This window comes from Anabrus simplex, chromosome 1 (genome assembly GCF_040414725.1).
Source record: "Anabrus simplex isolate iqAnaSimp1 chromosome 1, ASM4041472v1, whole genome shotgun sequence".
Classification (NCBI taxonomy): domain Eukaryota; kingdom Metazoa; phylum Arthropoda; class Insecta; order Orthoptera; family Tettigoniidae; genus Anabrus; species Anabrus simplex.
Genome location: NC_090265.1, coordinates 1,156,323,792 through 1,156,338,075, shown reverse-complemented (window position 1 = coordinate 1,156,338,075; position 14,284 = coordinate 1,156,323,792). Strand labels below are relative to the sequence as shown.

Genomic DNA, 14,284 nt, shown 5'->3' with positions numbered 1-14,284 from the left:
TCAGTAATGGTGTACTTCCTTCGCTCAAATATGAGTTTGAATCACAAGAATGTATTCCTTAGAATTCTCTTCTCTTCTCTTCTCTGCCTTCAATTTGGAGCATTGATAAATTTAATTCTAAATCATTTTTGATCTCTGAACTGTGTGGGATTTTTTTTTTCCAGAAGTAACCAAGTATAGGCTATTATTGTGAATGGGGTCATCACTCCCAAAGTCATTTTAGAGCTACAGCCAGCAATTCTTCAGGTTACTCCGAACACGGAGAGCAAATACTTACATATATATTTCTCTCGTTCCACTGTGGTGTTTCCTTTTTTTTTTTCTTCTTTTTTCTCTTTTTTTTTTTCACTTTTGCGCTTACTGTATTATCACATGTAATACTGTACGTTGGCCTGAAAGGGAGCAACTTCAACCAGGATCCAAAAATGTCTTGAATGTAAGTCTTGTTGATTGTGAAAAATTTTTACATCCACCCTTGCACATCAAATTGGGAATGATGAAAAATTATATTAAAGCATTTGATAACAATAGTCCATGCTTTAAATATTTATGCACAAAATTTTCCACATTAAATGCAAAAATCAAAGGAGTATTTGATGGACACAGATTTGTATTTAAGTGAAATTTACAATTCCACCTTTTCAACACACCATATTATTGCAAAGCAGTTTTACATTACAGTTAAATATTTATTTGGTAGCCAGTGTCGACCCTGTTTGGGATCATCAGCCGTAAACATAAAGTGTACAATTCATTCAAAAGTCCTAAAACAATAACATTTTAACATAACAAGATTAAAATAGACAAATATGACATTGTCAAGTTAAAATGTTAGATGATGATGAGACACGGAGAAAATAAAAGTTTATAGATATGCATAAATACTTTAGAGTATGGCAAAATGAATGCAGTTATAGAGTGGCTATAGTTGGATCCAGATACTAAAGTTCTTAAATGTGTCTTTCACACAAGTTCTAAAGGTTGCATGACCTTGTGTAGCGCTGATCAATATGAATTAAGTAGACACAAATATGATAAAAGTTTATAAAATAAGCAAAATGCTTCAGAATATGGCAATAATATGCCGTTGGAGTGGTACTAATAGATTTCTAGGTTCTAATTGTTCTTAAAATGCCGATTTCTCACACAAGTTCTAACAGTTTTATGACCTTGCATGACACGGATGTAAAGGAAATAAGTCTTACACATGATGTAAATAAATTAGAAATCATGTCACTGGATGAACTTCAAGTAGATATCTACGATGCTGAGAACATGTGCTGTGCATGAAGGTCAAGTAAATATTCGTAAGAAAAGGGTGGTGAAGATTTCTCAGTTCATTGCGGAGTAACTGGACCTGATAAACAATAAGAAAAAACCTAAAGTTAGTGCGAATGACGAAAGTAATGTTACTCACCTTGCGCAGCAGTGTGGGAAGCGTGGCAGATTGTGTACAACTGATGTGAAATGAAACATGAATGAGGAAGATTGAAAATGTAGGGGAGAGGCAGGGTAGGCGGGATAGAGAAAGCGGGACAGGAAGGGGGAGGAGGAGGGACTAAGTTTACGGCGGGACTGAAGGGTGTGGGAAAGGGGGTAATTGCTGTGGAAAAGTGCCTTGGATTGAATGTGAAACCAATTTCTGATCTGTTAGATTAGCATTTCGGAAAATAACAATAAGTAGGTTGAATAAAATATTAGGTTTCTCCGAGATGTCATTAAGATTATAATTAGAATTAAAGTCCTGGTCTAAGTGCATAAAACAGTTTTCTGTTATATTAAGTAGAGGGCCTTTGTTTACTATTTCAAGGATTTCCATATCTTACTCTATGCTGGTATATAGTATAGTATTTATTTATTTATTTATTTATGAACAAACAGGCTTTCTGCCCCATTACATGTTCACAAAGCAATAAGACACAATATTAATAATTATAATACAAAATAACAACAATAATAAAATTAATAATAAAATAATAATAATACCAATAATACTAATAATAATAATAATAATAATAATAATAATAATAATAATAATAATAATAATAATATAATTATAACTAAATACATAATAGGAATAAATAATAACAAAAATGATAATTCTGTAGCAGTTATCAGCTCGAGGATCCAGCAAACTCATCACTTGTCCTTATGCCTACAGCAAATTTCATCACATTCATTTTCCCTGACCTACTCCCGATCAATACCAAAACATCGACAGTCAGCACTTACATTCTAACCAGCCATAACACAAACAAAAGTCCTCCACGTTCACAACAATAAATAAAACAATCATAACACAGAAGAAAATAACTTACAATCAAATTTCAACACTGGTCTCCCTCCACACTTACCTTAAATACCACTTTTCTTTCAACACATTAATACCACTCATGTTGCAACTTATCCTTATTTACTCATGCTTGATCTCATTTTAAAACCCAAGCCATGCTCAGCATTACATTTGCTATCACAACCACCACTCATTACGTGTCCTTGTGCATTCAGCACATACGTCATCTTCATTGTCCTCTTACTCTCTGTCCAAACCATAACAACCAACATTCCGCAATTGCCCTTCAATCCATCATACACTACATTTACCAACCCGCACTTAATACAATCACTTCTCCAACTCCAAAAATTTCAGCAATAAATTGAACTATCTCATTACCAAACCATCTTCGCCTACAAAAAGCAAACACTCATATACCAACACTTCTCCCACACCAAATTTCGTTTCAATCGATAATAAAATCACCTCTCAATCACTACCATTTAATACCAACACATTACCTCATATACCACCTCTCAATCTCCCGAATTCAGTAATCAATGCTCCGTTTACATCATCTTACTAATACCAAACACCAATACAATAATACCACTTCCCAAATCTAAAATAATTCAGCAATAAATAAACCATCAACATACAAACTCCCGGATTCAGATACCACCTCTTACCCACAATTTCCATTCCAGATCCACCTCATATACCTTCCACAATACACCACCAAATTAAAATTGACAAAATCTCAGATTTACAAAATAACACCACTTCTCACCACATTTCAACCATAGTCCTCAATAACTGCGACCATTTTATACCACCACTTCTCCAACACCTCATTTCAGCAATATGACACATCATAACTTAATCATAACACATAATCATATCTAGATACCAAGCCATCTTCACCTTAAAATACCAAACACTCATATACCATCTCTTCACCAATACCACATTCCAATCTCCACCATCCAAAACTCTGCTCCCTCTTAACACTCACTCAGTTAGCATTAAATAAACCTCCTACCAAACCAAAAGCTAATACAACTACCCTTCAATACCAACACATCGCTTCATATACCACCTCTCAATCTCATACCACACTATCATGCTATCCTCTCTCTTATATACATAATTCCACTCCCCTACCCCCTTGTCCACCCTCTAACTCACCCTCCTTCATTTTACTCTCGCAGGCCTTTCTTGTCGCACATAAATACCTGTTCAATTCACCCCCTTTTTCCCACTGTTTAATAATCCATCTCAAGATTGCTTTCTCATCCCCTCTCCCCAAAATTTTCCGATGCTCGGCACTCAATAATCCATGGCTTATCTCCCTCGTTTTCTCACAGTCTCTTAGCAAATGAAATTCGTCATTCACAGCTCCACAAAGTATACACCTTGTCTTATCCCTCCCCTGCAGCCAACCTGTATTCACTTGCAATCCTAACATCCACCACATCATCCCATACCGTTTTGACCTATCAACGTATCTGATATTCAACCCTGCTATCTCCTCTATTTTCGTCAAAACATTCAGCGAGTTTCTCAATCTGCTTTCCCCCAATAATTTCTGGCTATGGATATCTCTAATTCTCCTTTCAAGTATCTTCATCCCTCTCACTTCTGACTTCGACCAAACCTCCCCCCACAGGTGTCCTAATCCTATCCTCTCCAAATATCCCTTTATTTTTTCTAGCCATCCACCCTTATACATGCTCCTATATTGCTGTTCATACGCTGCCTGTAATACCCTCCCACCTTCCTGTCTTTTCAAATTCATCCAGTATCTAACTATTCTCTTCACACCCTCTGATTCCAAATCCTCCCCACACATTAATTCCGCCCCTGAATTTGCCGTACACCTCAGTAAGCCCATTACCAACTTAGCAAAACTACTAACAATCCTTCTTAGTTCCTCTCTTTTCTCGTCCAGCCCCCAAACTTCTGCGCCGTACAATACCCTCTCAAAAATTACCGACCTTAACACTAACCTCAGTGTTTTATAACTGATACCCGGGTATTTGGCTAGCAGATTTCTGACTGCGGCTAGGGATGCCAATCCTCTATATTTCACCCTTTTGATCTGGTCATTCCACGTTCCTTTATCATTAAAAATTAACTCCTAGGTATTCCAATTTCCTTACCTGTTCCAATCTTTCTCCCTGAATTACCCATTTATCTTCTATCTTTCTTCTTTTGTCTACCTGGACTACTAATATTTTAGACCTATTTCCATTAATTCTCAATCCCCATTTCCTCGCAAATAGAGTCACTGAATTTAACGCCCTATTCATCCCCCCTAAAGTTAGCGTCATAAATAACACATCATCCGCAAATATCAGTCCTGGTACCTCTAAACCATTAATTACCGGCACATCTGAATTGTCTGCCCCAAACCCCTCTAAAATATCGTTGATAAATAAAATAAACAATATTGGCGATAACTTGCACCCTTGTTTTAAACCCACCTTAGACTAAGGGTCCACTCAGTCTCTCTTCTCCCAATTTTACACAAAACCTGACAACCCTATATATTCCTTCCACTGCCCTAAACATCTTTTCCGAAATCCCTAGCCTGCCTAATTTCTCTAATAGGGCCTCTCTATTCACCTTGTCAAAAGCTTTCTCAAAATCTATTGCTGCTACATAAACCGTACTTCTAGCCATATTCTTATACTTTTCTAAAATAGTCTTTACTATCATTATATTATCCACTGTTCTTTTCTTTTTCCTAAATCCCCCTTGGTAATCTGACAAAATTTCATTTTCTTCCGCCCACCCGCTTAATCTGTTCGCTAACACTCCAGTGTATATTTTACTCAAGGAATCCAACAGAGATATACCTCTATAACTGTTCACACTGTTCCTGCTACCCTTCCCCTTGTATATAGGGCATATAATTCCTGTTTCCCATTCCTTCGGGTACCTCCCTCAAATATCTTATTGAATAGTTTAACTTTGCCCCCTATCATTATCTCATTTTTGCTAATTTCCTTCCAAAACTTGTTATTTATACCATTACATCCCCCGGCCGACTTCGCTCTGACTCTGCTTATCACTCTCAGGATTTCCTCCCTTGTGATTTCTTTATCCAGATCATAAATTGCCACTCTCCTATTCCTCCAAATTATCTCTTTCCCCATCCCTCTCCATCCTTCTTCCCCCTTTTCCCCTAGTAATTCATCAAAGTGTCTGACCCACTGCACTTCCTCAATACTCGTTTTCTCTATATTCCTCCCACCCTTAATAATTTTATTAATCTTGTCCCAAACTCTCTCAAAATTATTTGCCTTGCAATCATTATTTATGGCTTCAATTTGTTCCTCTGACCACGCCTTTTTTGTCCCACAAATTTTCTTTTTATACTCCTTCCTCAATTCACAGAAAATCTCCCTTTCTTGGCCCCCACCTTTCCTTCTATATTCTCCTAACGCGTCCATCACCTTCCTCTGCATTCTTTCGCACTCCCTATTAAACCATTCTTCTCCCTCTTTCTTATTTCTCTTTCTAGCTTTCGCCTTCTGTGCTAATATCTTTATTGGATGTAGCAGCAATTCCAAGGCTTTATCAGTATTATTCTCTTCTAACGCCCCTTCCCACCCATATTTCAGAAGTTGTAACTCCTCTTTTACTACCCTATTCCAATCCCGGCCCACCTTCTCTGACCATTTATACTTATTATAACTACCCCCTCGTTTATCATTCGTCTCATCCTCCTTCCTTGTACACATCTCTACCCCCCTTTTCAGCATAACCCTCACCGGGAAATGGTGTGATTCAATCCAATGTATTATTTCCATTCTTACAATATCCTCAATCACCCCTTCCGAACTCAAAACCATATCTATCACACTACCACCCTTCTCAGTAACATATATCAATTTCCCCATCCTGTCACCTTCTATCCACCCATTCAGAATATACAAATTTCCCACAGCACACATCTCTAGGAGCTTCTCTCCATAACTGTTTATAATTTTGTCCTCACTCCTTCTACTTTTCAACAAACACATTCCATCCTCCCTACTATATACTGGGCTCTGTTCCCCTATTCTCGCGTTCCAATCCCCGAATAACAGCATATCCTCTTCCCCTGGAAACATTCCTCTTATTCTACCAATAACTCTTCAAAAAATATTTGCATAAACTGAATTACTCGGATGGCAGTAAACAAAAGCTAGATTTATTTTCTTCCTCCTTCCCTCATCCCCTCCCATATTCAATCTCAATCACATGGTTTCTTTCATATCGGTCTCTATATCTTCTACCCTAATTTCTTCCCTAATTAGAACTATCATCCCTCCTGGAGCTCGTCCCTTATTCTTCTCTTTTCTTCTATATTTATATTTTATCACAAACCCCTTCCATGAAATCTCCCTCCCTGTTTCCAGCCACGTCTCTAAGAGTGCCACAACATCGAAACTTTCTATTACTTCCCAAACTTTCTTATTTCCTAATTTGTTCCTTAGCCCCTCAATATTCACACATCCTATTTTCCAACATAGTTATAACTTTCCCTCCCTCCCTTTTAAGTCTCCCCCTCTATTCTTACTTCTTGTAATTATTGACCTCTCATCCCTTATCTCCAATCCTCCTTTTTTAACCAACCTATTCTGTTCCATGCCCTGTGTATCTTCCAACCCTTTAAGTACTTTTCCCCAGATGTCTTTTAAGCTCCTACTTTTTCCTTTACTCATAATTTTTTTTACCTTCCTGTCGATCAGTCTCCTCGTGTCCTTTCTTGCTCACTACACCACTGCACTCAGCTCTCACCGATTCTTGCTGCTCACCCCCACTCACCCCATCACTATTTTGGTCTTCTGAATCCACACTGCACTGTCCGTTCTCGTCTGCGCTGATCTCCTCTCCTTCCACGTCTCCCCTCCTCTTTGTTACTTCTTCCTTCTTTCCATCTTGCCTTGTCATGTCTCCTCCCTCGGAAGTAGCGCTTTCGTCTATCTCCTTTAGTTTCGTCACTGAGTGCTCCCTCATCCATCGTCCGTTTGTCACCACCAACCTCTGACCTCTTATTCGGGCCTTTAGCCCCTGATTCCTCGCTCTCCATAAGTGCCTGTTCAGGATCTTCATATTTTCACTTCCTTCCCTTCCCAAGTCTCTTTTCACTCCTACTTTCTGTCCCTGTAAATTATTACTGTTACATAACACAATATCTGCCATTAAGGTTGAAAAAAATGTTACCCTAATAGGCCTCCGACCTCTGGTTTTTCCAACTCTCTCTACATCATCAATGTCTACTTCACTGAAGTTTATCTTCATTCTGTCTCGTATGACTTCCACCACCTTGGATATCAGGTCAACCTTGTCCTCCCTCCCACCTTCCTCAACTCCATATATAAATATGGCTTTCTTCAATCTCTCCTGCCTGTACCCCTCCACTTCTTTCTTCATCTTCATCACCTCATCTTTCAAATGTTTCACTTCCCCTCTCAATAACTCGATTTCCTTCTCATTATTATCCACTCTCCTGCTCGATTCCTCTGTCTTCGTTTCAAGCCATTTCTTCATGTCCCCTAACTCCTTTCTCTGCTCCTCCATGTCCTTTATTTCCTGCACCTTATCCCATTGACACTTTTCCTGAATTACCTCACTCACTACCACCTTGAGTGCTGCCAAGTCCTCCATGCTAAATTTTCCGCTGGTATTTGGGCCTGGGTTTAATTCCACCCCCCCCAATAACCAGCAACACCGCTATCACCGTCACTACCAGCACCGCTTCACTCATTATTACTCCTTCTTTTCTAAGCACCCGTCCATTCTTGGTCTCCTTCTTCTTCGCCTGCCATCTCCCAATCGCGGCCCGGTACTGCTCAATACTGACCATGTTCGCAGCACACACTACACCATACGACCTCGCTCCTCAGCTGCTCGAGCTAGACTGTACTCTATGCTGGTGAAACTATGGTTGTAATCATGCATGTGTTGGCCGACTGCTGAGAATTTATTGTTTCTTAAGGCATTAAGTATGTTCCAAATACCTTATGCTGAAATTCCTCCCTGTCTGTCCCACATACGAAAAATTACTAGAATTACACTTAATCCTGTAAACTCCAGATTTAAAAAAATCTGTTAATCCTATTGACAGACTTAGTATTATGTAAAATATCTCCATTTTCATTGCTGGTTTTAAAAGCTGTTTTTACATTGTGTTTCTTGAGAGTGTTAGTGACTTCGTAGATTTCTTTATTAAATGTGAAAGTAGAAATTGTAGGGAAGTTGGTTTTTTCTTTGTTAAGTGCAGTTTTAGGACGATGTTTGTATTTGTTGAATATTCTTTCTATGAAATGACTATTGTAACTGTTGGATTTTGCGATACCGCAAAGAGTGCTCAGTTCGTTTTTTAAATCTTTCTTAGACATTGGTATATTGAATGCCCGATGAACTAAGCTATTATAAGTCGCTCGTTTGTGGGTCTGAGGGTGTAATGAAAACTTGGTGGATAGTGGAAGCAGTTTGAGTGGGTTCTCCGAAAATCTTATAAGGTAGAAAGTTAGGGTGTCTCGTGATGGTTAAATCTAAAAAGTTTATTTTTTGATCATTATCAGATTCAAATGTAAATTTGATGTGAGAATCGATGTTGTAAAGACTGAGGAGAGTGTAGCAGCGTTTACTACTTTTTCTTTCATAAGTACAAAAACGTCATCAACATACCCAAAAGTGAATATTGTAAGTTATTTTTGTCATTTTCAATTTTAGTGTGTTCTAGAAAGTCTAGGTAGATTTCTGCTGAAATACCCGAGGCCAGCGATCCCATAGCCAATCCTTCCTGTTTGTATATGATGTTATCGAAAGTGAAGAAGTTATTGTTCAAGACTAATTTTAAAATGGCCGTGAAATCTCTGATTCCTAATTTGCTCAAATGGCTGTATTTAAGTTATTCTTGACAATAGGGTATAATTTAGGTACTTGTATGCTAGGGTACATGTTCACAATATCAAAAGAATGAAGGTAATGACTAGATTGAATGGTGAACCTATTTAATTTATCTATTAGTTCTGATGTGTTTTAAATAGATTTTTTATACAGAAATAGGTAATTTCTTCTCAAGAAGTTTTGAATTAATTGAGACATTTTGTATAAGGGGCTTGGTCGGTAATTGATGATTGGGCAAATGGGAATGCCAGCCTTGTGTATTTTAGGAAGGGCTTTTGCGGTAGGGAGACCTAGGTTCATGCTTATAAGTTTTGTTTCTTCTTGTTCTGTAAACAGGTAAGGGGTGTTTAAGGGTCTGTTTAAGTAGTCGTTGGATTTTCTGAGCGGGGTCCTTTTTGACTGTGGAAATTCTTTGTTTTGTTAATGTATTCTTTTTTGTCCATGACAATGGTTGTTTTACCTTTGTCGGCCTTAGTAACGATAATGTCATTGTCATTAATCTTCTTAAGGGCATATAAACATTTTTGTTTGGCTATTAAATCAGCATTGTTGGTGTGGTTAGTGGGGTTGGTTAGATTATTTGGGAAGATGATGTTCAGTTTACTTTTTATGTCTATTCTTAGTTCCTCTTGTTTGTATATTGGCATTTTATTGATGGCTAACTGATTCTGTAATCATGGTGGTGGCTATGGTAAGTGCGTTCAGATTGGGCCAATTATGTTTGGGTCCTTTGGCTAAGATCGAAAGCTCATCTTCACTCAAAGATATCCCAGATAAATTTATGACTGGTGGGTGAAACTGCTCTAAGTCGTTTTTGGTTTTATTGATACCTTTAGCCTGGCTATTGTGGAGCTTAGACTATTTTAGTTTGTCTTAAAATACACAAGGTCGGAGCTCCCACTCGCCCAATCATGAATTACAGACCAAGCCCCTTATACAAAATGTCTCAATTTATTCAAAACTTCTTGAGAAAAAATTACCAACTTCTGTATTTAAAAAACTATTTAAAACACATCAGAACTAATAGATAAATAGGTTCAACATTAAATCTAGTCATTCCATTCATTCTTTTGATATTGTAAACATGTACCCTAGCATACAAGTACCTAAATTATACACTATTATCAAGAATAAATAAATACAGCCATTTGAGCAAATTAGAAATCCAAGATTTCATGACCGTTTTTAAATTAGTCATAAACAATAACTTCTTCACTTTCGATAACATCATATACCAACAGGAAGGATTGGCTATGGGAAAGCTGGCCTCGCGTATTTCAACAGAAATCTACCTAGACTTTCTAGAACACACTAAAATTGAAAATGACAAAAGAAACTTACAATATTCACTTTTGGGCTAGGTATTTTGATGACGTTTTGTAATTGTGGATGAAAAAAAAGTTGATGCTGCTACCACTCTCCTCAGTCTTAAGAACATCGACTTTAACATCAAATTTACACTTGAATCTGAGAATGATCGAAGTATAAACTTTTTAGATTTAACCGTCACCAGACACCCAAACTTTCTAACTTATAAGATTTTCAGGAAACCCACTCAAACTGCTTCCACTATCCGCCAAGATTCAATATACCCCCAGACCCACAAACGAGCGACTTATAATAGCTTAGTTCATCAGATTTAAAAAACAAACTGAACACTATTTGCAGTATCGCAAAAATCCAACAGTTACAATAGTCATTTCATAGAAAGAATAATCAACAAATACAAACATTGTCCTAAAACCACACTTAAGAAAGAAAATCCCAACTTCCCTACAATTTCTACTTCCATATTTAACCCTTCAGTGTCGCAGCCATTTAAAGAGCTTCGTACCCTGCGGCCGGATGAGATTTCAACTACGCACGACCGAAATACATTCACTTAAAGCGTTAGTACAAGTATAAGAGTAGCCCGATGTTCACAAAAGTTGGAATTCCTTATGATAGAACTTTTTTTTTTTTTTGCGTCGCACCGACACAGATAGGTCTTATGGAGACGATGGGACAAGGAAGGGCTAGGAGTGGGAAGGAAGCGGCCGTGGCCTTAATTAAGGTACAGCCCCAGCATTTGCCTGGTGTGAAAATGGGACACCACGGAAAGCCATTTTCAGGGCTGCCGACAGTGGGGTTCGAACCTACTATCTCCCGAATACTGGATAGAACTATGTACATGCAGATAATTACATAATTGTTTCATATTACCTTAGTAATTTAGTTTCATGTGATAGAGTTTGAGGCACTCTTCGAGACAGAGAGCCACGTCACACTCCTGGCGGCAGTACACCGACGTTTTCTTTTTGCCGTGTTTTGAACACACGATACAATGTCTCTGAGGTTTGGATTTCTCACCCTTGGGTGCTAATTTCCTAATAAAATATCTTTCCTGCAACCTTGGAACTGTATTATCTAATGCGCGCCAGCCTTTAATATTTCGTTCCCCGGCCGAGCAAACATATTTTGTAAACAAATCTTCCACTAACTGAACCCGATAAGATAACTGCTCATTGTTTGTCCCTGTGACTTATCTGAATATTATTAGAGAATTTAGGAATCTGAATTCACTGTTGAAAACTTCCCTTTGACCTGTATAATTATCAATAGTCTCCTACACAAAATTTCCAAGTGCTGGTTCCTCCTCATCGTCACTCATCATTTACCACTGTATCCGCCACAACCACATCATCTATTTCATTATCAATGCTGCTAATACTGTCACTACTACTTCCGACTAAACTTTCATCTAAATTATACAGTATTTCAAGCACGTTACTGTCAGTCAAACCATGGCTGAAGCTAGCCACTGAGCGCGGCGCGTCACACGGACTGATGAAGCTGCAGCGAGACCGAAAGCAGCAGGACGAAACAGAATGAGGGGGATAACATTTATGACAAAACAAACCAACCTGATACATATTTCAGATAAAAGGTCGTGACATCGTCTTTCAAATGAGACATTTACCATGCACAACTGGTTCTCGTATCGTACGACAGAAAGCAGCACTAACTGATTGCATAAAATGAATATCATTATAAAGCCCGTATTGTTGTACGTATACTTATGACAATACTACATTTTTTAAAATTTAATTACTTAAATAACATTTAAAAAATAATGGAACATGTTTCATTTATCTTGTATACATCATCAGCCGAAAAGTTTTAAGATTAAGAACAAAAGAACAAGGACAAATCATATTAAAAATAATTCGGACTACCGAATGCGCCTCTTAAAATGTTAAAGAATATGCTGGAATGTTCTGAGCACAACACTTGATTACTGTTAAAAGTGAAAATTAAAATAATGAACACATGAGATGGTTCAATAAAATTGGTAATAGAGTCCTCAACGTGATGATGCTGTGTCGACATACAGTTTGCCGATGCGACGGTAAAAACTTGATAATATGGAGCACAATGTTTAGTTCCAGTAGAATGAAGATAATTGTTAAATGTATGTTAAACATAAGTGAGGGCTCCAGTAAAATTATATTGAATTCATCTTGTTGGGGTGATGACGTTAACAATTCTTGATAAAAAAGTAGGCGGAATATCTGATTGTGATTTCAAGTTTCTACCGGCGAATCGGCAATCTGTATGTCAACACAGCATCATCACGTTACGATGTCAGAAAGTTACACTATTCGCTTTTGACAAATGGAAGAAGGAAAAGACAAACATACTAGCACAATAGTGAATCTGAAGTCAGATCAACTTACCATAATGAATTCCTTCAGTTTTTCTGTGTTATTTAGTTTGGTGTAACAGTTGAGCAGCAGAGTAGTGTGGTCACCTGTTGCCAGACCTTGTTTGTGCAACGCCTGGAGGTATGTAGTCAGCTTATCGATATACTGAGAGTCCAGGAACTGTCACACAATATATCATTATTGTAGTTATTAACATAAAAACTTGAAAATGATCTCTTAAGAAGTTGTAACCAACAAAAACAATTACATTAAGAAGCTATGATTAAATTAAAGCAAAGCAGAAACAGTATTAAATTGCAGAATATAAAACTCAACACTACAGCCCTGATGGGTCTTAATCTGCCAAGTGACCACTGTTCAGCCTGAAGGCCTACAGATTACGAGGTGATGCATGCTCAGCCCACCAAATCCTCTCGGCCATTATTCTTTGCTTTCTAGACTAGGGCCGCCATCTCACCATCAGATACCTCCTCAATTATTAGCATGCAGGTTGATTTCAAACAAACCCTCAGATCCAGGTAAAAAAAACCCTGACCTGGACAGGAATCAAATATGGGATCTTCAGGTAAAGTTCCCTAGACTGCAGGATTAGCTTAAAGTACATTATGTAAATCAGAAAGGGCTGACAGCCCAACAGAAGACATATCAGAATGGGTCAGCGAATTTAGGAAACCCACTATCTGCTCATACATGACAAATTTGAGCAATAATGACTAATGAAAGGATAATTAAACCTGCAAAATATTGGTTTTTATTCTTAAAAGTGCAGATGACCACAACTAAGAAATTACTTAAGCCTTACATCACCTTCACACTGTTTCACCTGTTATACTACCATAATGGGTGAATGGATAATATGTCTGGCTGCAGAATTATCTAGTATCAAGCACTTGTTTCTGGTATGGTAGTTAAAGCCAACATAGCGGAGTGGCCGGGCATGTTAATGTGCCACAGCCATGGAGCCAAGCTCTGCATTCGGGAGACGAGTGGGTTTGCTATTTTCACTTCCAGGCAAATACTGGGACAGTTCCTATTCATAGGCCTTAGACGATTTCATCTAACTCCTTACCCAATTTCATTCACCATCATTAATTTCATCTCCATTAGCTCCTCAAAGGTTGGTGACAGGAAGGTCATCTGGCCATAAAAGCACGCCATATACCGTATTTACGCGAATAATCCCCGCACCCTAACTTTGGGTAGGCTTATTTTGAAAAAAAGAAATGCCAACTTTGACGCAAAAAAACGCATCCCAATTTCGTGCCTCAAATTTTTTAAAAAAATGTGCGGGTATTATTCGCGTAAATACGGTAATTTTCATCTCACCTCATCCCCCACCCTTATCAAGAAATGGGAATAACATGTAGACGTACCGCTACGGCCAAATGTCCTCCCG

General features: G+C 38.0%; 1 protein-coding gene across 1 annotated transcript in view; it reads right to left on the bottom strand.

The window, feature by feature from the left end:
• The window catches only part of Vps11 (vacuolar protein sorting 11), a 214,854-nt gene that overhangs the window by 103,712 nt on the left and 96,858 nt on the right, over nucleotides 1-14,284 (bottom strand). Inside the window, exon 10 of the mRNA XM_067137441.2 lies at nucleotides 12,901-13,047. Coding sequence (XP_066993542.2) covers nucleotides 12,901-13,047 — 147 coding nt within the window. The remainder of the gene's footprint in view (nucleotides 1-12,900; nucleotides 13,048-14,284) is intronic.